Source organism: Diachasmimorpha longicaudata, chromosome 1, assembly GCF_034640455.1.
Source record: "Diachasmimorpha longicaudata isolate KC_UGA_2023 chromosome 1, iyDiaLong2, whole genome shotgun sequence".
Taxonomy (NCBI): Eukaryota; Metazoa; Arthropoda; class Insecta; order Hymenoptera; family Braconidae; genus Diachasmimorpha; species Diachasmimorpha longicaudata.
The window spans coordinates 10,027,050-10,052,426 of NC_087225.1; the positions used below are offsets into that span (position 1 = coordinate 10,027,050).

General features: G+C 38.1%; 8 protein-coding genes across 16 annotated transcripts; 4 read left to right on the plus strand and 4 right to left on the minus strand.

Annotated features, from left to right (window-relative positions):
* Nucleotides 1-368: 368 nt before the first annotated feature.
* LOC135160491 (solute carrier family 35 member E1 homolog) lies at nucleotides 369-6,245 on the minus strand. Of its 2 annotated transcripts, none has more exons than XM_064117085.1 (3): nucleotides 5,918-6,245; nucleotides 4,870-5,078; nucleotides 369-2,966 (listed from the first exon to the last, which is right to left on the minus strand). In XM_064117085.1, exons 1-3 carry the CDS (start codon nucleotides 6,243-6,245, stop codon nucleotides 2,460-2,462), a joined length of 1,044 nt encoding a protein of 347 aa, XP_063973155.1. In that variant the 3' UTR covers nucleotides 369-2,459. The 2 variants fall into 2 exon arrangements, with proteins under 2 accessions (XP_063973155.1, XP_063973161.1); XM_064117091.1 differs by having other exon boundaries at nucleotides 4,870-5,073; nucleotides 5,918-6,044.
* Nucleotides 6,246-6,459: 214 nt separating this feature from the next.
* On the plus strand, nucleotides 6,460-9,743 carry LOC135160504 (sodium/bile acid cotransporter 7-like). Of its 3 annotated transcripts, none has more exons than XM_064117129.1 (7): nucleotides 6,460-6,757; nucleotides 7,434-7,588; nucleotides 7,671-7,858; nucleotides 8,099-8,325; nucleotides 8,471-8,614; nucleotides 8,863-9,106; nucleotides 9,305-9,743. In XM_064117129.1, the coding sequence occupies exons 3-7, from the start codon at nucleotides 7,726-7,728 to the stop codon at nucleotides 9,547-9,549; spliced, it is 993 nt and encodes a 330-aa protein (XP_063973199.1). In that variant the 5' UTR covers nucleotides 6,460-6,757; nucleotides 7,434-7,588; nucleotides 7,671-7,725; the 3' UTR covers nucleotides 9,550-9,743. The 3 variants fall into 3 exon arrangements, with proteins under 3 accessions (XP_063973199.1, XP_063973208.1, XP_063973190.1); XM_064117138.1 differs by lacking the exon at nucleotides 7,434-7,588 and having other exon boundaries at nucleotides 6,460-6,598; nucleotides 6,669-6,757; XM_064117120.1 differs by lacking the exon at nucleotides 7,434-7,588.
* Nucleotides 9,744-10,272: 529 nt separating this feature from the next.
* Nucleotides 10,273-15,915, plus strand: Swm (second mitotic wave missing). Of its 3 annotated transcripts, none has more exons than XM_064116407.1 (7): nucleotides 10,273-10,483; nucleotides 10,935-11,053; nucleotides 11,283-11,742; nucleotides 12,425-12,906; nucleotides 13,336-14,696; nucleotides 14,899-15,153; nucleotides 15,308-15,915. In XM_064116407.1, the coding sequence occupies exons 1-7, from the start codon at nucleotides 10,425-10,427 to the stop codon at nucleotides 15,386-15,388; spliced, it is 2,817 nt and encodes a 938-aa protein (XP_063972477.1). In that variant the 5' UTR covers nucleotides 10,273-10,424; the 3' UTR covers nucleotides 15,389-15,915. The 3 variants fall into 3 exon arrangements, with proteins under 3 accessions (XP_063972477.1, XP_063972459.1, XP_063972469.1); XM_064116389.1 differs by having other exon boundaries at nucleotides 10,274-10,483; nucleotides 12,299-12,906; XM_064116399.1 differs by having other exon boundaries at nucleotides 10,274-10,483; nucleotides 12,299-12,906; nucleotides 13,360-14,696.
* A 269-nt stretch (nucleotides 15,916-16,184) lies between these two features.
* On the plus strand, nucleotides 16,185-18,193 carry LOC135160651 (RNA polymerase II subunit A C-terminal domain phosphatase SSU72). The gene is made up of 4 exons (XM_064117430.1): nucleotides 16,185-16,597; nucleotides 16,693-16,836; nucleotides 17,008-17,266; nucleotides 17,565-18,193. Exons 1-4 carry the CDS (start codon nucleotides 16,515-16,517, stop codon nucleotides 17,667-17,669), a joined length of 591 nt encoding a protein of 196 aa, XP_063973500.1. The 5' UTR covers nucleotides 16,185-16,514; the 3' UTR covers nucleotides 17,670-18,193.
* A 250-nt stretch (nucleotides 18,194-18,443) lies between these two features.
* On the minus strand, nucleotides 18,444-21,031 carry Ns3 (Nucleostemin 3). Its single transcript, XM_064116587.1, has 3 exons — nucleotides 20,822-21,031; nucleotides 19,182-20,553; nucleotides 18,444-18,997 (listed from the first exon to the last, which is right to left on the minus strand). Exons 1-3 carry the CDS (start codon nucleotides 20,924-20,926, stop codon nucleotides 18,588-18,590), a joined length of 1,887 nt encoding a protein of 628 aa, XP_063972657.1. The 5' UTR covers nucleotides 20,927-21,031; the 3' UTR covers nucleotides 18,444-18,587.
* A 44-nt stretch (nucleotides 21,032-21,075) lies between these two features.
* LOC135160520 (ribonuclease H2 subunit A) lies at nucleotides 21,076-22,765 on the minus strand. 2 transcript variants are annotated; one of them, XM_064117150.1, is made up of 3 exons: nucleotides 22,641-22,765; nucleotides 22,457-22,581; nucleotides 21,076-22,271 (listed from the first exon to the last, which is right to left on the minus strand). In XM_064117150.1, the coding sequence occupies exons 2-3, from the start codon at nucleotides 22,562-22,564 to the stop codon at nucleotides 21,438-21,440; spliced, it is 942 nt and encodes a 313-aa protein (XP_063973220.1). In that variant the 5' UTR covers nucleotides 22,565-22,581; nucleotides 22,641-22,765; the 3' UTR covers nucleotides 21,076-21,437. The 2 variants fall into 2 exon arrangements, with proteins under 2 accessions (XP_063973220.1, XP_063973227.1); XM_064117157.1 differs by lacking the exon at nucleotides 22,641-22,765 and having other exon boundaries at nucleotides 21,076-22,393; nucleotides 22,457-22,602.
* Nucleotides 22,766-22,792: 27 nt separating this feature from the next.
* LOC135160703 (ubiquitin-like protein 4A) lies at nucleotides 22,793-24,008 on the plus strand. Its single transcript, XM_064117546.1, has 3 exons — nucleotides 22,793-22,988; nucleotides 23,094-23,199; nucleotides 23,486-24,008. The coding sequence occupies exons 1-3, from the start codon at nucleotides 22,941-22,943 to the stop codon at nucleotides 23,773-23,775; spliced, it is 444 nt and encodes a 147-aa protein (XP_063973616.1). The 5' UTR covers nucleotides 22,793-22,940; the 3' UTR covers nucleotides 23,776-24,008.
* LOC135160565 (gem-associated protein 2) lies at nucleotides 23,988-25,348 on the minus strand. 3 transcript variants are annotated; one of them, XM_064117253.1, is made up of 5 exons: nucleotides 25,107-25,348; nucleotides 24,958-25,027; nucleotides 24,623-24,778; nucleotides 24,261-24,551; nucleotides 23,988-24,147 (listed from the first exon to the last, which is right to left on the minus strand). In XM_064117253.1, the coding sequence occupies exons 1-5, from the start codon at nucleotides 25,211-25,213 to the stop codon at nucleotides 24,055-24,057; spliced, it is 717 nt and encodes a 238-aa protein (XP_063973323.1). In that variant the 5' UTR covers nucleotides 25,214-25,348; the 3' UTR covers nucleotides 23,988-24,054. The 3 variants fall into 3 exon arrangements, with proteins under 3 accessions (XP_063973323.1, XP_063973315.1, XP_063973305.1); XM_064117245.1 differs by having other exon boundaries at nucleotides 23,988-24,144; nucleotides 24,943-25,027; XM_064117235.1 differs by having other exon boundaries at nucleotides 24,943-25,027.
* Between the last annotated feature and the right edge of the window lie 29 nt (nucleotides 25,349-25,377).

Consider the following 25,377-nt stretch of genomic DNA (forward strand, 5'->3'; position numbering starts at 1 on the left):
GATGCCATGGAAATGTCTTTGAAGGATTACGAGGAGAGTTTAATGTTATCCCTTCAATTACTTTCATTAAGTTACGGAGAATAAAATTTTATAAAATAAAAAGCTGAAAGATTTGTAGAAAAGAACTGTATAATTCCAGAATTTTCATTAAAAAAATGTTTCTACTTTTCAATAGAGAGAGGTGCTAATATTTCAGAGGTCTAGACTACGTTGTTCTCAAAATAGGAAATTCTGCCAATTTTCATCTCAATTAAATTCAGATGATAAATTATAATTCATAAAAACCCATGACATCCACGATTTAATCGACGATTGTTAACTGTATTTTCGTTAGTATTAATTAGTCAATGAATATTGGATATTGTGGATTGATTTCTGTTGAATAATACTTTATTCGGGCATTAATCATCCAGATGCCCTGGTCATCTCTTCTTCATTATTTTTGTACGCATGCCCCTTTTTATTTATACAAAAATAAATGTTACTATTAGCTAATTTCTTACATTTCTCTTTTTATACCTAAATCACTCGCCCACACACTTGTTCATTCGCACCAAAATTATTTACAATTTTTTTTTCTCAATAAATTTGGAACGAATAAAAACGTCTAAAATTCGATTTTCATGATTGAATGAATTGAGATATTTCTCTTTGTTCCCACCGTTTTGAATAATAAATCGACAGACATGTGGGTTTATTTTCTCACGTGACAGGCGGAAAACTTATTTTGGATAAATATTATTGCATATAAAACAATCGGAGAATTACAGATTATTTTGCGAAATGTCTTGGAAAAGAAGAGCTTTACGAGAGAAATCTCTTGGGATTTTAATTCAACCTCCGAGACATTTGCAACACAATGAAGAATAAATTCGACAAATGACCTCTCGCTATTATTTTTAGGAACTTACAGGGCATTCAAAATAATTAGCTAGACGAACAACAGCTTTCGTTAATGTAGAATTGAACTAATAAATCCCCAGTCCATTCAATTATGAAATCTATACCCTTACGAGCACTCAAGGAAGTACCATTTGTATTAGGAAATTTGTTTATCTTTCATTTGTTATAATTTTCTCTTTCAACCTGTAAGGTACACAAGTAACTATCGAGGTGAATGTCTCAATGCCTGAACACATTTGTTACCTATCTGGCTCCGAAGTTCAATCATGCTATTATTTTTTATAGAGAAATGTTAAAATAGGTTTGAAAAATTTTAATTCACATGGGATGAAAAAAGATCTTCTCAATATTCAGTTAAAAAACCGGAACTCAGGAAAACAGAAATTTCAATAACAGCCCCATTGCAAACTCTTTGAATAAAATATATATGCAGTTAAAACGAAGTTTAGTTAATTCAAATAATCTATTGTTCTGAATTTGTTCGGAATTACTGCACTTGTAATAGAAACTTTTTAAGAGTAAAAACAACTCAACCTGTTGCGTTGACCTTACTTTTTCAAATCAATCGCAAATTTAGTGAATATCTTCGAATCTTTGGGAAATAGATGAGTTGATGGTATAGAAAATCCTAAAAACGTTTGCTGTTTCCAATGGTCTCAGAGATATTCAATAAAGATGAGTTTTTGTTTATTAAAATGAACGAATTATTTTACCATTTCATTGTAATTTATCAGTATTATTGCACGTCGAGTTCAGAAACCGGGACATTCCCTCGAAAACCCTTGAAAAATGGATTAATCTCACTCTGGCCAGTGTCGAAGCCCCCACCAGCTAATTGGGCCCGCAATTAGCTCATCATTTCGTCAATATCTATCTACCGAAAATGAACGACTTCCCTACCGGCGGAGACGAACGAGTACGAATCAATCCGTCATCACTGATCAACCATTTGTAAAAAAAATGTCGCTATCGAAACCTTTGGAATTTCCAAAGGTCTCCCCAAACTTGTGCAAGAATCATGAGATAACGAACGATAAATAAATAAATCTACAAGGCTGAACGCATAATCTTTCTCCAGAACAAAATAATTTCACAACTGAATTCCTCAACAATCCATTGAAACTATTAAATTAATTTGTCTGGAGTGACGTTCACTGTCAACATGTATGCAGAGATCCCATGGACATGATTCCTAACAAAATTTGTAGGTTTTTCTCTGGAATAATTTAAAAGGATTTTATGGAAAATGTGTAGAGAACTGAATTTTTGTGAGCATTGTCTATAGAAAAGTATTCCAAGCATTTATGAAGTTATTTCCTTTTGCTGAAAATTCTTATGAAGATGCTCTCAAATTTGCTAGACCATTTTTTTATAGAATAGATTTTTTTCGTAGTTAAATTCTTGTTTGTTCCATTATCATAGATATTATTCAACCTCTGTTGAAAAAAAATTATTTAAAAATCCTCTAGAACCTGTCTTCAAAATTGTTTTACACCCCGAAAAAATCACTCGTGAATTCATTAATAATTGAAATATTTATCTATCTAAATTGAAGACTAGACGGCGAATAATCGATGCGTCTGTGGTGTCCATCCATTAACATGAAAAGCACTTCCGTTTTTCTTGATATCAAGAACATTTGTGTAACTAGGCAACAGTGATTCCTTCGTAGCTGCCTGTCTCTGATCGTACTTAGCTTTGTTGTAACAAAATACTCCGATAATTGCGAGTGTCATGCCAAATATATTGAGACCAGTGACTGGATTGCCCAGTATAAACAATGTCACAGCTATGACGAATATTCTTTTACTAGCATTGGCAACTGCATAAGTCAGTGGTGTCACTATTGACATTACTGAGAAGGCTATGATGTTTTGGAGCCAGTTGAGAACTCCATCGAGAATTAGAAGACCGATTACCTTGGTGCTGATGGAGTGCGTCACTGATTCATTTATCAAGGTCCTGAGGTCGTAGGCGAGCCACACAGGGAGGAAGAGGAAGAGGGCTAGGCGACCCAGGATGAAGAGGAGGCGGAGGTGATGGATTCCGGTGTCACATAGAACCTGAAAAAGAGAATTTAAAAATAGTTTGAGTTATTTAACTGCATTTGTTAGCTTTACTTTCACTGCAAATATACGGGTGAAATCACTTAGAAATACCTGTGAAATTCATAATTTGAAAAAATTAAAATAGAAATAAGGTTTTTTATAATTTATAAAATTATTTTTAAAAATCTCTAGTTTTTCTGTGAGCCAGATAATTATGAGACATTTCCTCAATACTCCCAATATTGAGTTGGGATCAATACACAATAACCTTCAATGAATATTTCGCAACTATCTTTGAAATAATTAGCTTTAGTATAAAATATGGACACATTTTTTTGTAGTTTACGGAATTTCCCACAAATACATTTTTCACCATTTTTCGCTAGACTCAGTAATTTTCCATATATTAAAAGGAACTTAAATTTTTGATGTGAAACATCTATAGGCGCACCCCTAAACTGAATCGTTGGCCTGGCGATACTTGCCGTGGCGAGCATTCGCCAGGCTATACTAAGGTATGCCTATCTATATTCTGTGTAGTAGAGTGTACGGCGTGGCTTCTCACTCAGTTCGACGTTGTTGTTTACTACGGTACACATAACCTGCGTTTTATTTAATTTTTCATTTTAATTTTTGACGATAAAATATGTGTGACAGTGATAACTCAGAAGATCAAAGTGATCAACCTTGTGCAAAGAAAGTGAAACTACACTATGGTATACTACCAAGTCATCAGTAAGTAGATCGTATTTTTCAAGTCTCCATAAATGTAATTATTATATTTTTATATTTAATTAATTATATTCATATTAATCATATTAATAATTTATATAAATTATATTAATATTATCTTCAATTAAGGATTCTTTTATTATTCATGAAGGAATTAATATAGAAAAATTTATTAATAAAATTTATACTTGCAAATCTTTAGTCATATATTGCAATAATTAACTAAGATTTGAGTTCATGAGTATATTGAAGCCACACTTAAATTTTTTTTTTTTGTGTATTTCAATATCATATTGTTTTAAATATTTCAGTTCCCAACAATCATCAGAAGGATCACAAAATATTATTATTGAAACTGGACGTCACCCTGATCAGTTAAACACAAGGCATACTATCAATGTTGTGTCAGACTTTATTAATCGAATAGTACCAGACTATTTTAAACTATTGCATCTATTGGAAATGTGTGTTCTTCACATGTTAAACTACAAGACGGAAGTGAATTAATTATGATTGTAATATACATTTCACCTAATAACAAAATGGATCATCTCATTTCATTTTTACATGAAAGGTTATTTCCTTATAGTCAAACAGGTTCAATAATTCTTAAAGCGAATAAACATAAACTACCATTATTTTTAGCTGCATATTTCAGTGTAAATTTTGCAAGAGCTGAATCAATGCCATTAATGACATTTCTTCAAAAAGAATTTCAATGGCAAATCAATAACGATCCAAAAGAATCTACTACCAAATATGGAACAACAATAGATGCTGTATTTGTGAGATATCTTGATGGTGTTTCATCCAATACTTTTGTAACGTACTTTAGTTATCATCGACCAATCGTCACAGTAATACCGGCAGAGGAAAAATCGAATATAACTATTATTGAAGCCACAGATGAAAATATTTAAATTGTGGCAACTTGATACTAATATCGAATTTTTATATCATGTAAATAAATGTTTATTAAATAAAGTTACCATTTACTGTAAGAATCTCGTAATACTTCATTTTTTCATTAGGCTATATTTAATTCCTGTAATAATATTATCTTTTATGCATATTACTTGTACACACACGATGTTTCACATCTGCCAGGCGTCCCATGACGGCTCATTTTTTTTTTTCATTCCCCTTCTAAACCGCTACCTATGAATTTTCTTGCGGTTGCAATTACCTTTTTAGAGTAGATATTCTGCAGCGAAAATGCCATCGTGGATGCTAGAGCACTGACAAGTCCAATGACGTTAAAACTGAGCTCAGTTAATGTCGCAATGGCAACACCACCAACAATTGGCACGAGGCTGAGGTATACCCTGCAGGTTTGCTTTTCACGTAAAATTATCCTCGACAGGAATACTGTGAAAAGGGGCATCGTAGCCTTCACTGGGACAAACCACAATTAATTAATTAGTAAATGAACGTACTTTGTTTTACTTAGAATATGATTAACTGGGAATTAACAGTTCCTGGAAGAGGATTTAATCACTCGAAAAAAAACTCGTCGCTATCTCTCACGATGATAACGTATCTGCCAATTATTTATCTTACTAATTGTCGGCAAATTCCAAACTTGATTACTATTTGAAACTGTTGTAGTAGCGTTAGTAAATAGGGAAAGTTGATGGTTGTGTTCAACAACCATTAACATTTCCTCCAAAGTGTCAACCACAATCGATTGTTCAAAAAATTAATGCACAAGCCTGTAGAATAAAATAGAATAAACGTTAGAAAACTACGATGTTTTGCGATAAAAATATAAAAAAAAATAAATAAATAAAATGCAACTTGTTAATCATGTTTTCAAGTTCCTCAGCCGGAAAGGCATGGTCCAAAATTTGCATCCCGGTAGTCGTAATCGTGCCGTGCACAGTCCCCATGATAAACAATGAATGAAAATCTTTTCAACAACGATTTTTAAATGAAATTTCAACGTCGTGCATGCCAGCCCCTCCCCATTTTCCCCTAAATAGAGAGAAATTCCCAAACGACGGAGAACCTCAGCATGAAGATCAGAAAATCTGTCTCCAATGCTACCATATTGTAAACATTCTGCCTGCATCGAACCCCAACTAATGCTGGACCCCTCAATGGCAAATAAATCCCTCATTTGTTTTCTTAAATATTCTCCCGAACAACACAACTCTTCTCCTGCCATTCCCCCCATCATCGCCATCATCAAACTCAACATTCCCACCGCAAGCATGAAAAGAGTATCACCATACCAGTATGTGCATACGACACAGGCACCTTCCAGATGCTGACGTGGCTGAAGACATTGGCCAGAAACTTCCCCAGTGCAAGCGGTACAATGAGCCGCAAATAATAACCCCACGAAATGTCCGATTTACTTTTTCTCACTCCCCACATGTTGAAAAATGGTCCACTCAGTGCTGTGATTGAGGTTAACTGCACCATTGTAACTGTCATTGGATATGGAAACTCTGAGAGCAACAATTTACCCACTACATTATTGCTGCTCGACACAATGTACCACAGAATACATAATATTAATATTGTCAGAATTTCACGGCCATCTTTCTTTTCCACCATTTTTCACGAAATAATTATTTTGTTTCGGTTAAACCAACTATTAATAATATAATCAAAAACTCAATAACTGGCGAAGGTAACGGCATGAGACTGATGGAAGGAGTCACATCGAACATCGACTGGCAGACTGGCAACTGGCATTTGTGCCGTTGTGTCGTTCTGCGCCTGTCCAACGTCAACTGTTTTCATGGCGGCAGGAGGGAACGGGGGAAGAATAATCATCGTCAGTGCAGCAACGAAAGTGCATCAGTGCATTATTTCGTAATTATTATCACGAGTTTAGATTGTTGAAAGTTTAAAAAGATATTTTCTCCCGGAAATTTGGTGGAAAGTTTTTACAATTATTTTTTTTTGTAAGAAAAGTTTTTCATGAAGCTGGGGGCATTTCAAGGTTGAAGTGAGGGTCCCATTTGCTGATTTTAGGGGGATGACTCTGTGCTTTTGTTGCCGAATTGTTGTTCATGGTGGATTTGTGGAGATTAGGAGGATTGAGGAAATGGATTTGAAGAAAGGTTAACGATTTTAATTAGTTATTAATTTATCCGAATTTAATTATCTGCCTGGCTTAGAGATGATTCTCACAATTGTATTACATTGTTAGATTAATCATTAGTTCTATAGAGAATTTTTATACTTGATATGTTTCATATTTTATATAGATTTTTCATGTATTAGAGGAAAGTGATAATAAAACGATGATATAGATCTTTTAATTCTTGTTATCAGACTTTTTTATTTATTCACCTGCGCCACTTTTATTATTTCTTTATATAGATATTTAGGAGCTGGGGGTTTCAGGAATCTTCATGTCCCAGTTTTGCACACTTTATTCGCTCATTTGTCGCATTGAAAAAAATCGCAGTTTTTGCATTTAGCAACAGAAGTAAAATCCTTTCATTAATCAATTCACACAATGAAAAATATATTATGTCGAATGAAAAAACAAAAAAGTTGCGAATTGGAGATCAAAGCTGGGATCTCCAAATTAAGCTACGAATATTAGCAAAATTCCACGGTTTAAAGAAAAATGTCCAACAAGACATGCTTCTCTACACCGACTAGTTTTCACGAAATAATGAACGGAAATTTTTAAAAATTATCTTTCTTCACGAAATCACTATGACCTTCATTTGCATGGAGATGCTACTGCTTGTTCATGCTCTATAAATAATTAAGAACCACATTCAGCGATGGTGCACGTTGATTGGAGCACCTGACAATTGATAGAACGACCGGTATTCCGGATGATTAAAAAATTCAATTTCATCGAGGGACATTTTATTGCATTTTAAATGCCTCATGCCTGCTTTTCGTAAAATATAAAAATGCTCAGAATAACAGAAGTACGTACTCACAACCCAAGTATCTGTGGCCCATCGAACATAATTATTAAAAATGAATAATCATATGTTGATTGAATTCAAGGTGAGAGGGACGATTGAGATTAAATTAATTGAATCCAAAGAGAAATCGATGAAGGATGCCTCTAGAGAACCAGAAGAGATTCAAGCATAAAAATGGAAGAGACCTGTGGAATCGTTATGGATATTTTGTTCTCATGCTGCTGTGCATGCTTCTGGCATCGATCCAGCCTAATATTGGGAGTGCCAATGGTAATATAATTATCTCATGATTTTGAGGAGGAGTTGAGGAATTTTTGGGAGTCACTACACCTCGAAACATTACAAATACAACTGTCTCCGATCATTATTTTATTTCATTTTTTTATTCATGTATTTAAACTCATTTTGTTTGTTTATCTACGAAAATGGTTTAATTGAGTGGAATAAAATAATTCATAATTCAAGCAGTCCAGTATCTAAACCATTCATTTTACCCTGGAACATTTTCAGAATTCGTGAATGGCCACATCATCGTCTGGTATGTAGCAGTCCCCCTGACTTACCTGGAAGCCGGGCTCATCTGCAGCCCCAGGTCTCTTTACCTTGCAGTGAAAGATGGATACCTGCTCTGCTTCGTTTTAGCCTTTATGTACATCCTGATGCCACTATTCGCTCGGGTGGGAAGTTGCCTTCTGGTGTTTGCTAATGTCAACACCTGGTTGTTGAAAGGAATGGAGGTACGGAAAAAATACAATTAAATTGATTTTATTTTTATTCTACTATTCTCTATATTTTTTTCTTACTGTACCGAGCTAAAAAATAATTCAAGATTAGTGAAGACACCATAGAATTCAATGTTTAATAAAGAACTTCTTCGAACAGGTTTTCTACTGCATGCCTCCTCCCTTGAGTGTCAGCCTCGTCTTGACGAGACTCGCTGATGGAGACATGTCCACCAGTGTCGTCACAACTCTTGGTTCTCATTTCGTCGGAATCATAGTCTCTCCACTTCTCCTGTACTTAATGGTAAAGTAACAATAAATTTATCGAGTCAAGTGCAGAGTCAAGGAAAGATGTCTTGAAGTTCATAGACATATCTTTCGGGCTTTCCTTTGTACAATAAAAGTATTTTCAAAATCAATAAAGAAGCATAGTCGATTTCAGCTGATCGACTTCGCTATCAAGTTGATAGTCCTATTTTGAGATGTAAAAAGTATATCCAATATTTTTCAATCAATTCATCCATTCTTCGGTAATAATTTTTTTAATTACAGTTAGGAGCCTCCACATCTCTTCTAGTAGGAATCAATATTCGGGAGATAGCGTGCAGTACTTTAGTGCCTTTTGGAGTAGGATTGACGTTCCAGATGGCTTTTAATAATCTTCACGAGAAATTACGAACTAGTTGGTTTCCCCAGATCTTTCTACTTATGAGTGCTTACCACTGGTTTTCCGAGGCTGTCACTGCAGACTCTTCATCCCTACAGGCTGTTGATATTCTTCTGTCTGTGCTAATTGGTAATTATACTGTAAAAATAACTAATGGGTCATTATGGTGATGATTTGTAATTTAACTATTATGAAAGTGGTAATTAAGGGCCAAGAGAAATATTGAATTTGCCTCTGAGCCCTGTCTGCTTTCCATTTTTGTTTTACGTTTTGAAAAATGCTGTGCAAGAATTGATTATCTGACTATCATTTCATCTTGTCCGCCAGCCATCCTCGGACAAATATTGATCACTGTAATGTGCTGGACGCTGTGCTCAAGGTGGCTCTCGAAGAACGTTTTGATCGCCTCCTTATTCACGATAATGCACAAATCCGTGGGTCTAGGGGGATGGATTCTCAGAGGAGCTTATCATGGCTCCGCTCATGGAGCTGCAGTAAATCTTCCACTCGCCATTCTCCCGGTGGCACAGCTCCTCCTCGGGAGCCTCCTCGCATGCTGGATGGCTCCCTGACGACGACTCAATTCTCCCGATCCTTCGCGGAGCGATTCATTTCGTAGAGATTACGGTGCAAGTGATTATATTGAAATTGAAGGAGGCGACGGATCATTGGTCACTTAAAACCGTTTTTCACTTCTCTGTCAAATAATAGTGCTGACGATTATTAAATTATAATGATAAATTGTGAAGAATGAATAAACTAATTTATTAATCTAGTGATGTTCAGGAGTGTTTATGTAGTTATTTATTGAGACGTATTGACAATTGACAAAAAAACGACAAATTTACACCAAAAAATTGATTAAAAAAGGAAAGTCATCATTTATTGTTATAATATCAACTTTCATTAGAAGTTAAGATTAGCCCAGGTTCGCAACCGAAGTGCAGCTGCTACGAACCCCCACGTAGACTACAATTGTGTTCCTCTTGATTTAATGCTCATTGTATTGAACAGCAAATTAATGTTCAAGATATAATTGTTCAGACTAGTTATGCATACCAAGGACCGAAAGTTATCTGGAAAAATTTTGTTAAAAACTTAAGCAGAATTCGTGTCGAGAAATATCATCGAAATTAGTAAAGGTGTCACAGAGAGTTCAGAAAAATATTCTTGTAAAATTAAATTTCTACAAAATTCTAGAATCGAAGCTCCCGCCAACGTTTTTCAGTACTGCCACTGCGGTACATTCTAGAAAAACCGGCCTCCTCGCCCCCTTAGTCCGCACAGTTGGCAGTAACCTCAGCGGGGGAATAATAATCCAGAATGGCGACTATCTTTACACAGTCTATGTAGACCGAGAACTTATATTCCCGCTCGCATAACGTAACAAATAGTGACGTTGAATTTACAACATCATATGTTAACAATAAACTGAATAAATTGTACAATGATAATAGATAATCCAGATCAGTTCAAAGCTTGGTTAACAGCAGTATTGGAACCACTGTAAGTAGGCCAGCATGTGTATTACTCCTGTGCATTTGTTATCTCTCTCGTTTTATTCTTCATTGGGGACTAATTAGTGGTTAATTGAGAGTACATGTGGCTTGTGGAGGTGATCGGGGCATCCTCGGCGTGTTATTTAATTTGCACCCCGGTGTAATACCTTTCATAATGTGGGGAGCATATGGAGGCGATTGTAGAAATCCAAAAACCTCAAAATCTGGGAGTCAATGACAATATCTGATTTGTAATTTTCTATTTCTCTCTCACACCCCCTGTTACATTGGGCTTCCTCAGAAATACCAGACAATTGTGCCTTTTTGTTACGCATGTTTGTTGTTTTTGTGGGGATTTGTGGATTCTGGGGGGAGGGGGCTGGACTTGACGAGCATTGCCTGGGAATGGGGATATGAACTGAGGACTAATTGAGTTTTCGTGATTTGTTGGGAATTAGGTGTGATGCAGATCCAGCGGCTCTTGCCAAGTATGTGTATGCACTGGTAAGGAAGGACAAGACCTTGGAAGAGCTGAGTGGGTGCATGGTGCAGCAACTTGATGTATTCCTGCAGGATGGTGAGTATTAATGAAAATGAGAAGTTGAGAGGTAGATACATAGAGATCCCAGGAAGATATTCTGATATTTGTTGGAGCTATTGCAGTTCTCAGCAATGAATATCTAGATGAAAATTTCACTATCTACTTTCATGATGTTTCATGATATTCATGACATAATTACTTCTCATTGAGGAAATTCTTCTGGCAAACTTCTTCTCCGTGTTTATAATGGTCTTTATCATTCCAGAGACCCAAAATTTCGTGGAGCTATTGTTTAAGACATTAGAGACGCAGAATTACGTTCTCCCACCACCCAGGAGTGAGCCACTGAGGAGTACAACACCACCAAGTGTAAATCCGCCAGCACCAATGGTACAACCTGAGCCAATAGAAGCGCCGGTGCCTCCGATTCCACCAGCAACATCGAGCCCACCTCTACCACAAGTGAACGGTTCAGCGGTCCTGTCAGTCAGTAATAAATGGGAATCAAGGAAATCTGATTCCGAAAAGGATGATAAGGAGAAGGAGAAAAGACCCAGGAGTCGTGGGAGAATGAGATCTAGAACGAGATCGAGGTCAAGGTCATGGGAGAAGGACCGCAGAAGGTCTAGGAGTCGTGAACACATCAGAAGGGATCGGGAGAGGGACAGGAGCCGACCCTGGAGGAATAAGTCACCTCCATCGAGTGTGAGAAGGCACGACAGAAGGTGAAAAATAAAATCATAATTCCTAGTCGTATTGGGAGTCGAGAACAACGAATTCTATTATTATTATTCTTTTAACATTTATGATTTCGGGACCGGAGTATTAATTGATTCCAGTTCAAAGTGTCGTAAAGGAAAAATTATACTTTCGTGTGAGAATGAATTACGTAACGGATTTGAGTTCAGTTGGTTCATGGATTGATAGTTTTTAAGGCAAAACGCGGACGCGAATTAAAAATTTTAATGCGGAGAATGCAGTTTACATTGAATAACAACGAATCCTTATCTAGAAACACCAGGAAAAGCAGTATTTAGCATACTCCATGAAAACTTCAGATTGAGATATTTTTTATGATTAAAAAAGGAGTTTTGACTCCTCGATCCTTATAATTTTGATATTTTCGGAGATCTTTAGGATCCTTAGAAACCCTACCTTACGTTTTTTTGTCGAGGGCACATGGTTCTGAACGTGATTACAGATCGTTTGCCTGCCAAGTATATTTGACTGTCAATCAAAAGTACTTTTCAATGAAAATGAAAATTTTGTTCTTAACTGCAGGCGTAGCAGAAGTAGAAGTATATCTCCCCTGCGCTCCCGCACCCGTGAGAACGCTGAGCCCCGAGACCACAGGGCAAGGTTCAGAAATCGTTCCCCAACGCCTCTACGCTCCCGCTCTCGTTCCAGATCTGGCGAACCTAAGAAGAGTGAGCGATCCGAGAGACCTCCAGAGCCACCAAGACTGGAGCGTTTAGATGCGACTCCCGGCGGGACTCCCACCCAAGACAGCAATCACGGTGATATCGACATGAGACTGTCAACGACTAGTCAGTCGATCCAGAGTGTTGTGATAGTGCCGCCCACTGCCCCCAACAACAGCACAGGATTCCAAGGAAAAAGACGTTGTCGTGATTTCGACGAGAAGGGATACTGTATGCGAGGGGATTTGTGCCCTTACGATCATGGCACTGACCCTGTCGTCCTTGAGGACGTGGCTCTCAGCCGAGTGTTGACATTTGGGCCCCATGGAGCTCAAGCACCTAGTACAGTACCAGTTGCTGCTGTTCAGGAAACACCACCTGGGCGCAATGGCAATGCGCCACCCCCTCATTTACCATTGGCCAGCTTACCACCTCCTCAGTTGAGAAATCAACATCACTCCAATATGGGTAAAGAAAATATCTCCTTTTTTACATCATCTACAAGTTAATTATTTGAAAAATCCTTATTAACCATAATTTTATTTTTTTGGTTTTGTTAGAGTCAAATCGTGTCAAGAGTATCCCAAAACAATAGCATCCAAAAGTCCCATTGTTCTTTTCTCGATGGATTTCCTAAAAGGAAAACGACATTATTTAATTTATTGCATTTGTTGTTATTGTAGACAACCATAACTTTTGCATTCAGGCAAGAATTTACGTTTTCTTTATATATTGATTAATTGTTTCAATGAAATTGAATAAATATTTCCTGAAAGTTTTCAAGGTTTAAAATCAAATGTCGCAGAAATTATCTAATACAAAAATTGGATTTCGCCCCAATGATTTCCCATAACATTAAACTCCTTCGATGAACTAATACATGACCAAGTAAATTAGATATGTATTTACGTTTTTTTGCAGAATACAATCCAGATGCTCCGAGCATGGAGCCACGTCTCCCCTGGGGTAGGCATCCTCCCTCAACCCCGGGTATTTACGGTCGTGGTCAGCGTGAATTGATAAATGTCCCAGTGATACCCCACGCAAATCCACCCGAGGTAACGCATCTCCAGTCAAATCCCCTGAAACGTAAGCAGGCATTTGACTTCAATCGTCTTGGTCCAAAGCAACGAGCCGTACACAATCCAGCTAATTGTTCCCTAGAGTTGAAGAAAGTACCTCGTGTTCTTAATAATATAACCCAACTGAACAATCACTTCTCCAAATTTGGAAAAATTGTAAATATACAAGTGAATTTTGGCGGCGATCCTGAGGCCGCTCTCGTTACATTTCAATTGCCCACTGAGGCAAAGGCTGCGTACCGGAGCACCGAGGCTGTGTTGAATAATCGTTTTATCAAGGTGTTCTGGCACAATAATGTTACCAATAATTCCGCTGGAGGTGCCATCGAGAATGTCCCACCAGTAGGCTGTCGACCCTCCGTGAAAGAGCGTCTAGGTGCAGCAGTGCCCCTACCAGTGAAGTCTGAGGACACAGAGTACGTTCCAACACGTCGTCCAACAGAAGAAACCACGCAGGCTGCTCCAGCATCCCAGCCACCACCACAGGTATCCCAGAGTCTGGTTCCCCCAACCTTGAAGAGCCAGTCAACTGCCCCAATCCCTCCTACCCGCGAGGACCGACTATGGGCGATAAAGAAGACCCAAGAGATTCTCGCTGCCAAAGAGACCCTCAAGAAAAAACAAGAAGAGAAGCGTAAAGAGGCCATTAAAATAACCGCAGACCTTCGAAAAAGGAAGCAGGAACTTCTCGATAAGAACCTCATTGAGATAAGATCATTGATAGAAAAGGCAGAGAAAAATCCTGAGCAGAAGGAAGCAATTATGGGAACGATAAAGCATCTACAGCAGTCAATTGATCAGCTGCGAAAAGACTTGGCGACTAATGGGCAGTCCGCGACCACCAAGAACCAGCCAAAATCAAGAGAACAAACGCAGAAGGAAATACTTGACGCTGAATTGGATCTGATGACTGCACAACAAGAGGGACAGGACTCTGCGGAACTGCAGAAACGGCTCAATGAACTCAGAGCACAGGCCGCTCTTGGATTGAGCACATCCCCTGCTGTGGGAAGGGGCATCAAGGTCCCTAGGGTTGTCAGGGGTGGACAGACTGCTGCTTACCGGGGGAGAGGACGGGGGAGTTTTGCCCACGTTTCGGTGGACCACAGGCCCACGAGACTACTCATATCAGGGTATGAAAGTGAGGAGAAAGCGGAGGTTCTTGCACATTTTCAGGTAAGAGTGTTGTCTTTGATTTGATGGAATGATTATGTTCATGCTGCTTACACATCATTTCTATTTATATTTTTATAATAACCACGAACTACTGAAAAGAATTCTAACTAGCTGCACTATATAGTTTTAAAGATACTAAATATTGACCCTCAACTTCAAACATCCTCACCAGCGATAACAAAATGGAATACTTTTATTACAGCAATACGGTGAGATCATCAATCAAATAGTGGACGACGCGACTCCCTCAATAATGATCACTTATAAATCTCGTAAGGAGGCGGAAGTTGCGATGCTGAAGGGTCGAACATTTCAGGACCGATTATTGTCAGTCATCTGGGTATTGGGACATCACCTTCATCGTGGCGGGGCTAATATGACGGCTGGAGCCAACTCAAACGCAACATCCGGTCGATCTGAACAGACACAAGTGATCGAGGACGATATCGATGTGGAGGTAATGAAAAACGAAATATTTCTACTCTTTAAGAATTCAGTGAAGTTTTTTTTGTAATGCCGTCTGAGAGTAGAGTTAGTACACTTGTTACTCAATCCTCGAGTGGAAAAACGAAACAACAAATATATTCAAATACTGAATTTTATGAATTCAGGGATCCGGCGAAACAGTTCTCCTGGAGGAGAACGAGGAGGAAGAGGACGAGGACGGTGAGTCACGAAGTTGGCGGCGATAGCAGCATCGTTCATGACGATATACACCAGCTATCATAAATAGTCACACAATCATTCACTCAATGTGTGAATGTATCCTTGGCACATGTGCCACTAATGCACCGATGAATGTTTACATACCCGCATCATCAATTAAAATTATTTACAATATTTCAACGGGTCGTGAACACATCGACATTAATATGAGTGTTATATTTGTTATTAATAATTGTAACAAAAAAACTAATAATTTTTTCTCTCCTTTTCGATGATTCGTATCAAGACATGAAAATAACAAAACAATAGTGATAATTTTAAGATGCGATGACTTTTGATTGTGTTAACTACGCATCATGAGATAGACTATGTACTATTATATTGATAAGTCATGAATCTGTACGCAAATTTTCAAAAAAAAAAAGAACTTGAAAAAAATCATGAAAAAAAGGAATTAAGAGACGCAAAAAAAAGAAACAAGACAAACAAAAAGTCGAGTAAAAAAATTATCCCATTATTTGTAGAATAAAATCGCTATGTTTTGTATGGGAAATATCATTGTTGTTATTTGAAACCTTGGTCCCTTTTATTTGTTTTTTTTTGCTGGACGGTAGCAGCACGAACAGCTTAAATTGAAGTTTTAGACAGTTTAAGAAAAAGTCAATGGAGGTTTACCTATTCATTTTCTGTTCTGGTATAAAAAAAATTAGCGATTTTCCAATAAGAATCATAGGAATTCAACAGAAATTCTCTAGTATATGGTTTGGATAGTGTGACGTAGTAATGTTCGCCACTTACATATTACGCATGCGCGCCACAGGGAACATCATTTTGGTGATGGGTGAATGAAAACAATTCTTTCCGTGGGGCAGACAAGATAATCAGGGCAATTGTATTATAAAATAATAAGAATTGTATTTATTCCGAACTTGAATCGAACAGTTAACACTTTGGTTTTTATCTCGATTCGATAAATAAATCGATTGACTGGGTTTTTTATCTGATTTTTATCAAAAACTGCAGATTGTTCGAAGGTTAATCATAACCTTAAAAGGACGAAACATATTTTTTACGTTAATTATAGGAGTAGCTAGATATTACATTTTTAGTCCGGGGGATTATCCACGTGGATTTCTCGTTTTTATTGAAATAATGCCCTCGTCGAAGTCATTGAGCGTCGCTGTCATATGTTCTAGTAACATGAATAGGAGTATGGAGGCACATGCCTTTTTGAGGTAAAATCATTTTTGGAGGGGCGTTGGCACATTCACGGGAGTTGAGTGAACTCGGGGATTGATTATTTATTTATTTGGTTGTTATATCTTTTCAGTAAAAAGGGATTCAATGTCCAATCATTTGGAACGGGAGACAAAGTGAAACTGCCAGGGAGTGGTCCGGATAGGCCCAATGTTTACGATTTTGGCACTACTTATGACGAAATCTATAATGATTTACTAGCCAAAGATAAACAATTGTATCCTTAACTACATAAAAAAATTTTTTTTTTTTCAAAAGCCTCAAACTAATTGGATATCTTCAATTGAAGCAAAAAAGTTGCAAACTCACTATGGCCTAAAAGGAAAAACTGATAAAAGAAAATTTTTCACACCTTATAGTTTTTTCTTAACTCTACAAAATTATTCAGATACACACAGATGGGTTTACTACACATGTTAGATCGTAATCGTCGAATAAAATCGAGACCAGAGCGTTTTCAACTCAGCAAAGATAAATTTGATCTCCTGGTGACGTGCGAGGAACGTGTTTACGACCAAGTTATTGAGTACATGGAGTCAAGAACGCCTGTGGACAATCAGCCAGTTCATCTGATCAATATTGATATCCAGGATAATCATGAAGAAGCGACAGTGGGGTCCTTCCTCATTTGTGAATTAGTAACGACGGTATTGTATAGAGAAAAGATAGTAAAACAGGATATGTTGCATCCATCAGAAAAGTGGAGTAAATCGAGTTGTCTTCAATCTTCTACATGGCATGACTAAATGACACGATTAGGATGGCTCATATCTCATTTTTGAAGCTGTAAAAGTACCCGGAGAATAAAAAAAGAATGAAAAACTTTCACTCAGCCATTTTCAAGTTATTGACGATATGAAGACAACTTGCTTTATCTCACTTTCTCTCTGTGCCATGGAATAATTTATTTGTAATGAAATTGATTTATCCTTCTATTCATTTCAGTTGGCCAATTCCGACGATTTAGATAACGACATTGACAGTCTCCTCTACGAATTCGAATCGACGAAATTCCAACGACCCATGTTGCACACTATACTCTTCTATTGAATAAACCGGAGGAAATACCGAGAGTAAAAATCTTTAATTCAATTTTGTAGCATCAGGAATATGAATCATGAAACGCAGAAGACGAGTGCCAAGCGACGGATAACTACGAGGAATAACTATCCATTAATAATTGTATATAGGAATTTAATGAGAGTAACATCGTAAAAAGGGCGGGCGTTCTTCAATTCGTCTTGACGTGCAGCTGATATTCATTCCCATCCTAAATACGATTACGAAGACATGATTACATAAAGTTTTATGCGTGCAGAGTGAGGAATTTCTTCCAGCTTTATTACATTTTCTCTATTTTATTATGATAATCGTTCACAGATTTTTTTTCATAACAAGAAAATTGGTTCTACCGCATGATGTCTGAGGAAATATCTTCTCAGATTATAAAATGAGAACAAGAATTAAAAAAGAATTAAAGAACGTGTGCCTGAAATATGAACAGCAAAAACTATGTGTAAATCGAGACTAAACAAAAAACATACCTTAATAAAAGGAGAACGAGTTCTAGTTAATTTTGTTTATTACGACAGTCTATCTCGAGAGGTAATCAAAGCTTGTACTTGTTCTATCCCAGTTTCATTAAAACTTGTTTATTTTATCATGATGGCATTTATCATAAAAATATTCTGCTGCATGAATTCTGGAAATTTAATTACTAAAATCATCTGAGGATCTATGCGCGAATAAAGTTGTAGAACATGAGCTTGAGCTTAAAGACAAAACAAAAACTCGCCAAAAATATCAAAATAATGGAAACCCAGCTTCAGTTTATGTTCTTTATTACGATACTTTTTTCATGCGATGAAAAAATGAGAAACGAAAAAGCGTTGAGCTATCCAACGATATATACATTAAAGTACAAAAGAGAAACAGGATTATCGTTATTAATCAATACATCGAATTATTTTAGTGCTCATCCAGATGTGCGAAGAGTCTTCGTGTCTTCTCTCGTTTCTTCTTGTTTTCATGCTTGTTCATTTTCTTCCAGGGCTTGCTTCCTAGATTCCCAGGGTTAATTTTGGTTGACCCAGGTAGTCCTTTGATGTGCACTCCACTGTTGTTGCTTTGGAAGAAATTTCGGTCCAGTTCTTCGTTCGTTACGGTCACACCTCGACTTGCTCGTATTTGCCGCGGCGGCAGAATTCGCGTCTCGTTGATGACCTTACGTCGCTCGGGGAATGTATGGTAATCTTCTTGATTTAGCGTAGGGGGGGCCACTGCGTACAAGAGCTTTCCATTCACGAAGTCTTTGAGAACATAACGAGCTGATCTGGGGTTGTCCGGCTGTCCATTTTGTGTCATAAATCCTCGATTATCTGCAGATTACAATCTTTCATGAGTTTCAATTACAACAGACCTTTCTTTACTGAATTTACTTTAAAGATAAACCTCGGAAAAGCTTTTCTTTAGAGAATTTTATGAGCTATAAAACAACTCCACCTGGTTCCCTAACAATGTCATGCTAAAAAAGAAATTGCTAAAAAAATTAACTCCACTCACATCCATAAGTGTTCAACAGTTCCTCTGCAGTGGGTGGCCTCTGCGGATCCTCCCCGTCAATGGGTTTAGGAATCATAAGCCCATAAGTGTCCTCTAGGATATGCCTGGGGATTAGGGTCGCCAGCAATGTTATGGACGGTACATGGTCTCTCAGCTGATCAATAGGTAGTATTCCATGCAACACCATCTCCGCCTTGGTGCACACAAAACTTGGCATCACCAGACCAGGACAATCACACAGCATCAACTCCTTGTCTACAAACAAAGTCTGAAAGTGCTTGGTCTTGCCAGGGGTTGCTGAAACCGACACCTTTTTATCCATCAAAATAGCATTTATCGTGCTGCTCTTTCCAACATTTGGATATCCCACCAATCCCACGGTAGTTAGTCCTTCAGTATACTTTTTCAGCCCTTTCCCCATGGTTTTGAAAAACGCTATGAGCTTGTCTCGACACAGAAGCTCTGGTGAATTCGTCTCTGGAATCATTGGTTGTTCAGTGTTATCTCCCTCCTCCTCACTTTCCTGGTCCTTTTTGCCCGCCACACTTTCGTTTGCACTCTCGTACTCACTGCTGGAGGCAAAATCCGAACAATAAGATGACGTCTCATCATCATCCTCATCTTCCTCATCGTCTTCATCACCAATGTCCTCACTGAGACTTTCGGAGATCCTGGAACTCCTTCGCTTCCTGCTTTTACGCAATTCCACAGGAGGTAGTTGGGATTTTATTGATTCAGCAGCTTCGGTAGCCGAGAAAAAAGCGATTCTCAGCCCTATGTCAGTGAAATAGTCCGCCCAGGCTTGTCGTTGCTCCAACGACAAGAAGTCTGCTTTATTCACGAGAATAACATTCTTCTTCTCTTCATCGATTTCCTTCACGTATTTCTCGAGATCTTCGCACCGGAATAAAAGGGGATTCCGGGCATCAACGATCTGCACTACTATGTCACTCCTCTCCACGACCCTCCATAGCTGCCTCCAGAACTCCAAATTTTTCTCGTAAGGGGTCATCGTGAGTTCCTGTGCCTCTTGGAGAAGAGCCAATTGCCTCCGCCACTCGAGGAAGTCTTCTTTTTCCCTCGTCTGGAGCTCGTAGGCACTTGTCTGTGCATTCCATTTTGGCCTTCTAGGGATCTTCAGGAGGGATTGGTTGCTTTTATGGACCTCTAGCAGAGCCAAACGCTCGGATTCTGATAATATTCCTATTCCACTCTGCGGATTCACGTATTTTATATTCAGTTTCTCAGCATGGAACTCGGTACCTGCTAACTGGGCAGTCGATAGAAACTCCTGGAAGGAACTCTCCTCCGTTACTGAGCAGAGGTTGAGCCGGTCCCATTGGTAACCGTCGTTTATATCTGATGTGTGCAACTGAAATGAAAGATTACGAAATTCGATAACAATTCAAAGGCTTAAGTCAATGGCCTGTTGGCCAGATTGCAGAGAGTATTTCGGAATTTGAAGCAGATTGCAAGATTTGATATGATATTTTTTGCAATGTTAAAGGTTATAGAAAGGTAATCACAAAAATATTGTTATTTCTGCTGGTTTCGCAGGTATTTCGAAGAGATTAAGGCTTTTTTAAATCAATTTTTGGATTTTGAGGGTTGCCTTAGACACATGGGGAACATAACCTTACCAGTGAACCTTCTTTTGCGCCACGTTTGGATCTATTAGCTCCGAAGCGATCTCGAAGGAGAGCTTTGCCGAGATCTCCCTGCTTTCCTTTCCCTTTTTTACCCATCCTATTTTTTTATGACATAAAACTATACGATTTTAACGTAAACAAGACACTTGAGCTCAATAATTCGATGGCTGCTTCACCGAATCTGGTAATCAGCTGATTTTTGCGTGCAGGCAGTTGCCGCCACAATCGGAAGATTCAAAAGAAGATTCATTGTAAAAATGACATTTATTTATAAATAGTATGCATACAATGCTGTAAAACAGGATTTTTCTTAAATTTTACTCGCAAGGATTTAAGTATAAATTTTTAAAATTTTGGGTCAACAAGTCGATTTCTGAACGATTTTCACTTTTATTCTTTTATGGTCAATCACGAACAAATTAGTTTTAAAACAATAAATAATGACATCGATTGTGAATAAAATGTAGAAAAGTTTGAAAAAAACCACACGTTGCTTGCCAGCTATGACTACTATGAAAAAAAAAGGTAAAGAGTCTGTTGAAGGATTTTCCCCCCTGATAACCCCCTCAATCGTCCAGCAATTGGCTTCTTCGCCCTAATTAATCAGTCACAAATCAGTAGTTCCGTCGAGGCATCGATCAACAAAAAATGGGTGTCTCTCTTTTTCAACCCTAGCGAAAAATTTGGAAATCTTCTGCTCCTTGTCATCTCTCTTGACATCATCATCAACATTTTCCCACTCAACATCAACAGCCTTCTCCGCCACAATACTCTCAGCAGTAGACCAGCTGAACCGCACAATTTGTGGATATCCAAATATAGGATCAACATTCTCACTCAACCACTTCTTGGTCAGCGGATCATTGGGATACCCACTGCCAGGATTACCCTTTGGCGTTCCTTCCCTAAACTGCCAGGCCCGAAGAGCGTGATCTCTGGAGACTTTTGCGCAGATACTAGCCGCCGAGACGATGGGGTACGTAGAGTCAGCCTTTTTGGCAACAACGATTTTCCCGATATCTGGGAAGATGGCCTTGAGCCTTGCCTGATACTTCTCGGGCTTTCCCACTGTGTCGACGTAGACTTCAGCAATGTTTGCTCCAGCCTCGATGGCTCGTTTGATCAAGCCAATCGCTGAATTCATTGATACCTCATTCAGGGAAATCTTCGACCTTCTGTACATGCTGTTTGCGATTATGTTTGGAGAAATGGCCTCTACCATCCATCCCATCTCCTCGTGCTTGTCGCAGATTTTGTCGAATATTTCATCTCGTTTGTCCTCTGTGAGAGTCTTGGAGTCTGCACAGCCGAGGTCCACTAGGAGTTGCTTTTTGGACAGGGGGGCGTATGCTATGCCGTAGAGCATCGGGCCCAGGACTGGACCTCTTCCTGCCTCGTCCACACCCAGTTGACAGGGCGCATCCTTGCAGATCTGGGGGACCTGGTGGTGATTTTCGGAGCATGATTCATCATTATTATAGAGAGATTAAAATGTTCGGCGGCAAAAATCACTTGAAGGGACTTTGCGAAAACAAAAATATTATCACGCTGTGGCTAAGGTTTCTGCAATGTCAATTTGAAATATAAAGAAAACAATGATGGCATGAATCATTTTAGCATAATTACCTCAGTTTGATAAATTTTATTAATGCTGTGATCACTCTTCTCGAAATAAGGAGTTAAATCCCCACGACAAGTGATCCTCGATGATGATTCAGCCTCAGTCGCTTCCATTTTTTATTCCTGATCACCTACTTCCAGAATTCTCGGTAAAGAACTCAAATTAGACAGAATTTAACGAATTTCTAACCTGGAAATTTGTTTGATGGTTCGAAAGACCGCCAAAATGCCAATTCTTCTGACGAAATATCTGCTTGACCGACAATCGCTGCTTGAGCGTTATACCTATATACGTAAATATGGCACATAAGAACCTGGAATGAATACGTGGTTGTACGTCCCTCAACGAACTTAACCTCAAAGATAAAATGTACGAGAAGAAATCATCGCTGTCCACGTACCATTGTTTATCTTCCAAAATTTGACGTGAGAATTTTTCGATCGAAGCATCTTAGTTTTCGCAGGAATCAGATACGTGAGGACATCCAGCATGAAGATTTACGTGAAGATACTGCACGGTAAAGAGTGTGTTGTGGATGTAAGTCGATTTTAGTCACTGGATTTTTATGTTTCTAGAAACTTCATGAAATTATTTACAACCGATTAACTCAATTGATTTTTTCCTCTTATATCTTTGGACCAGATATTACCTACCGCGACTGTGCTAGAACTGAAAAACAAAGTCAGTGAACTGCTGGAGGTTGATGTATCTCAGCGGAAGTTGTTGTTGGGCGGAAAAACTCTCGCTGGTTTGTAAATCATAATTATATATATTATATTCAGTTATTAGTTGTCATTACGGATTTGATGATCTGATTTGCAAAAGAAAAGTCAAACGAATTTTCTGTGGAGATGAATTCCATTGGCTAGAGGGCACATTTCATTATATTTTTCTCTAGATCTCCTCTATTCTAGGATGTTCGCTAACTACTATCCGAGAAGCTAGTGCTCGTCCCTTTTGTCTTCTCCTTTAGCTAACAATCCTTCCATGAATGCCTCATAAAATGTGAAAAAATATTTCTTCTCATTTTGCAGATGAAAAGCCCTTGACTTTCTACTCTATTCCAGACGGATGTAGGATGACTCTTGTAGCTAAGAAATCGCCCCAAGGGCCAAGTGAAGAGAAACAAGCAACCAAGAGTGGCACTGTCCTCCTTCGTGAATCAGTGACAAAAATCCTCAAACACTATTACAGTGAATCCGAGACTGAATCTATAGTCAAGGAGATGATAAGAGATTTAAGAAATAAAGTTAATAATCTGAGTTTCGACGATCTTGAAAGATTAGCAACAACTCTCATTCAGGAGCAGGAAACGATTGGTTGATGCACGAGTTTAACGGTTACTATGAGCACCTGAGGATAAAACATAACTGATGTAATAATTATTAGATGATTGAGAATACGATGTATCATTTTCCTATTTTAATATTAATCCGCCATCACTTTATGCAGAAGACTTCACTGTCTTCCTGTCTTTCATAGGTTTACCTTGTGATTTAATGGATCGTAGATAATGACTTGATAACGAATAATAAATACTTTTTTTAAATTACGAAATTGGGATTTTTTCTTATTTTTATTTAATTTACAAGATCTTTTATTATTAAGCATCTGCTAAGTCTAGTTGTCTGAAGTACCTGGCTACCAAACAGATGAATAAATTGAGGGACTTGACCTTTTCAGACTCTTCTGGCTTCTGGAACAATAGAAATATACATCGGGCAATGATTTTATTGACCGCAAATAAAAGATGGACTGAAAATCGGTTTTAATTCAATGTTAACAAGTTGACAAATAAAAATAATCTACCAAATTAGCTCTGGCTATGGAGCAAGACCTCGCCAGCGTCCTCAGGCAAGAACAGACATCTGGATTCAATGGAAGCTCCAAGACAGCTAGAAGTCCATAAATCCATTGTCCTAAGACAGGATCCACTATTCCTCTGGACTCTACCTCTTCTATCATGTACTCTAGCACTTGCTCCACTTGGAGTTGACTCAAACAGAAGATAATATCCAATGTTGGGAGCTGAGGAGATGACCCCTCCACGGACGAACCAAGACAGAAGTTTACCCAACTATTCCTGTCATCAACATCTGGCTGGAAATAAAATATTTATTTTCTTCACCTAAAATTTTAACTCCTCACTAATGATAGTGGAACTTTCATACAAATTTGATTGTGCGCTTTCTGTGTTGACGATAATTCTCCCGCACAGCTTTTATCCTTGACGTACTCAGTCTGACCTCTGAAAAGTCATCCACCTGACATTTTTGCCACTCGTATGTGGGGCTGAGGGTTGCTGGGGCCTCCAGACATCCTCCCAACTATTAAAAAAGTAGATCAATGAATTTATTCAAGGAATTTTGTTGCATACGAATCTCAAGGAGTCATTAAGTTGAAAAAAACATGACAAATCTTAATGTTCCTGAACCAAAACAATTGCGATTGAGCTGAAATTAATGTTTACCCATTAAGAGAATGTAATTACAGTTTTGACGCTCACGGTGGGTTTTTTCAATTTTGCCTCATCGATCCTGGCCACCACGACGCTCTCACATTGTTGTGCTTCAATTCTAAAACAAAAAAAAATATAAATATTTCGAATTGACAAATAAGTATTTATGGTAGGCAAAAAAGCAACTGTTGGATTACACGACACGTTTTATGTAGTCTTCCCCTGATATTGGAGGTTGTGAGAGGTCGATATTGTCATCAATCTCACCGACGTAGAGCACTGGGTTTTTCAAATGGTCATTCATAATTAAGTATTTAATTTATAACATTAGATATTCGATTTATCAGGTACAGTGTCAAGTTTCTGTTTTGACCGGAAAACTGGAGCATTTCTATGAATCGATTCTCTTTCGTAAAAATCGGTCTTAAGTAATGGGTTGGGTTGGGGCGTTGCGCGTTATGTTTGAGT

Excerpts from the sequence above, each read along its gene's own strand:
- Swm (XM_064116389.1), top strand. The coding sequence starts at position 10,425 with ATGATAATAGATAATCCAGATCAGTTCAAAGCTTGGTTAACAGCAGTA. Across the intron at positions 11,054-11,282 it reads TGATGTATTCCTGCAGGATG|AGACCCAAAATTTCGTGGAG; the intron begins GTGAGTATTAAT and ends TTATCATTCCAG. Across the intron at positions 12,907-13,335 it reads TCAACATCACTCCAATATGG|ATATGTATTTACGTTTTTTT; the intron begins GTAAAGAAAATA and ends CAAGTAAATTAG.
- LOC135160504 (XM_064117129.1), top strand. The coding sequence starts at position 7,726 with ATGCCTCTAGAGAACCAGAAGAGATTCAAGCATAAAAATGGAAGAGAC. Across the intron at positions 7,859-8,098 it reads TAATATTGGGAGTGCCAATG|AATTCGTGAATGGCCACATC; the intron begins GTAATATAATTA and ends GAACATTTTCAG. Across the intron at positions 8,615-8,862 it reads CACTTCTCCTGTACTTAATG|TTAGGAGCCTCCACATCTCT; the intron begins GTAAAGTAACAA and ends TTTTAATTACAG.
- LOC135160520 (XM_064117150.1), bottom strand. The coding sequence starts at position 22,564 with ATGGAAGCGACTGAGGCTGAATCATCATCGAGGATCACTTGTCGTGGG. Across the intron at positions 22,272-22,456 it reads ATAAAATTTATCAAACTGAG|GTCCCCCAGATCTGCAAGGA; the intron begins GTAATTATGCTA and ends AATCACCACCAG.
- Ns3 (XM_064116587.1), bottom strand. The coding sequence starts at position 20,926 with ATGGGTAAAAAAGGGAAAGGAAAGCAGGGAGATCTCGGCAAAGCTCTC. Across the intron at positions 20,554-20,821 it reads GCGCAAAAGAAGGTTCACTG|TTGCACACATCAGATATAAA; the intron begins GTAAGGTTATGT and ends CTTTCATTTCAG. Across the intron at positions 18,998-19,181 it reads ACTGTTGAACACTTATGGAT|ATAATCGAGGATTTATGACA; the intron begins GTGAGTGGAGTT and ends TGTAATCTGCAG.
- LOC135160491 (XM_064117085.1), bottom strand. The coding sequence starts at position 6,245 with ATGGTGGAAAAGAAAGATGGCCGTGAAATTCTGACAATATTAATATTA. Across the intron at positions 5,079-5,917 it reads TGTGTCGTATGCACATACTG|TGAAGGCTACGATGCCCCTT; the intron begins GTATGGTGATAC and ends GGTTTGTCCCAG. Across the intron at positions 2,967-4,869 it reads AGAATATCTACTCTAAAAAG|GTTCTATGTGACACCGGAAT; the intron begins GTAATTGCAACC and ends TCTCTTTTTCAG.
- LOC135160651 (XM_064117430.1), top strand. The coding sequence starts at position 16,515 with ATGCCCTCGTCGAAGTCATTGAGCGTCGCTGTCATATGTTCTAGTAAC. Across the intron at positions 16,837-17,007 it reads CTAGCCAAAGATAAACAATT|ATACACACAGATGGGTTTAC; the intron begins GTATCCTTAACT and ends AAAATTATTCAG. Across the intron at positions 17,267-17,564 it reads TTTGTGAATTAGTAACGACG|TTGGCCAATTCCGACGATTT; the intron begins GTATTGTATAGA and ends TATTCATTTCAG.
- LOC135160703 (XM_064117546.1), top strand. The coding sequence starts at position 22,941 with ATGAAGATTTACGTGAAGATACTGCACGGTAAAGAGTGTGTTGTGGAT. Across the intron at positions 22,989-23,093 it reads GTAAAGAGTGTGTTGTGGAT|ATATTACCTACCGCGACTGT; the intron begins GTAAGTCGATTT and ends TCTTTGGACCAG. Across the intron at positions 23,200-23,485 it reads GGGCGGAAAAACTCTCGCTG|ATGAAAAGCCCTTGACTTTC; the intron begins GTTTGTAAATCA and ends CTCATTTTGCAG.
- LOC135160565 (XM_064117235.1), bottom strand. The coding sequence starts at position 25,213 with ATGAATGACCATTTGAAAAACCCAGTGCTCTACGTCGGTGAGATTGAT. Across the intron at positions 25,028-25,106 it reads GACTACATAAAACGTGTCGT|AATTGAAGCACAACAATGTG; the intron begins GTAATCCAACAG and ends TTTTTGTTTTAG. Across the intron at positions 24,148-24,260 it reads CCATAGCCAGAGCTAATTTG|AAGCCAGAAGAGTCTGAAAA; the intron begins GTAGATTATTTT and ends CTATTGTTCCAG.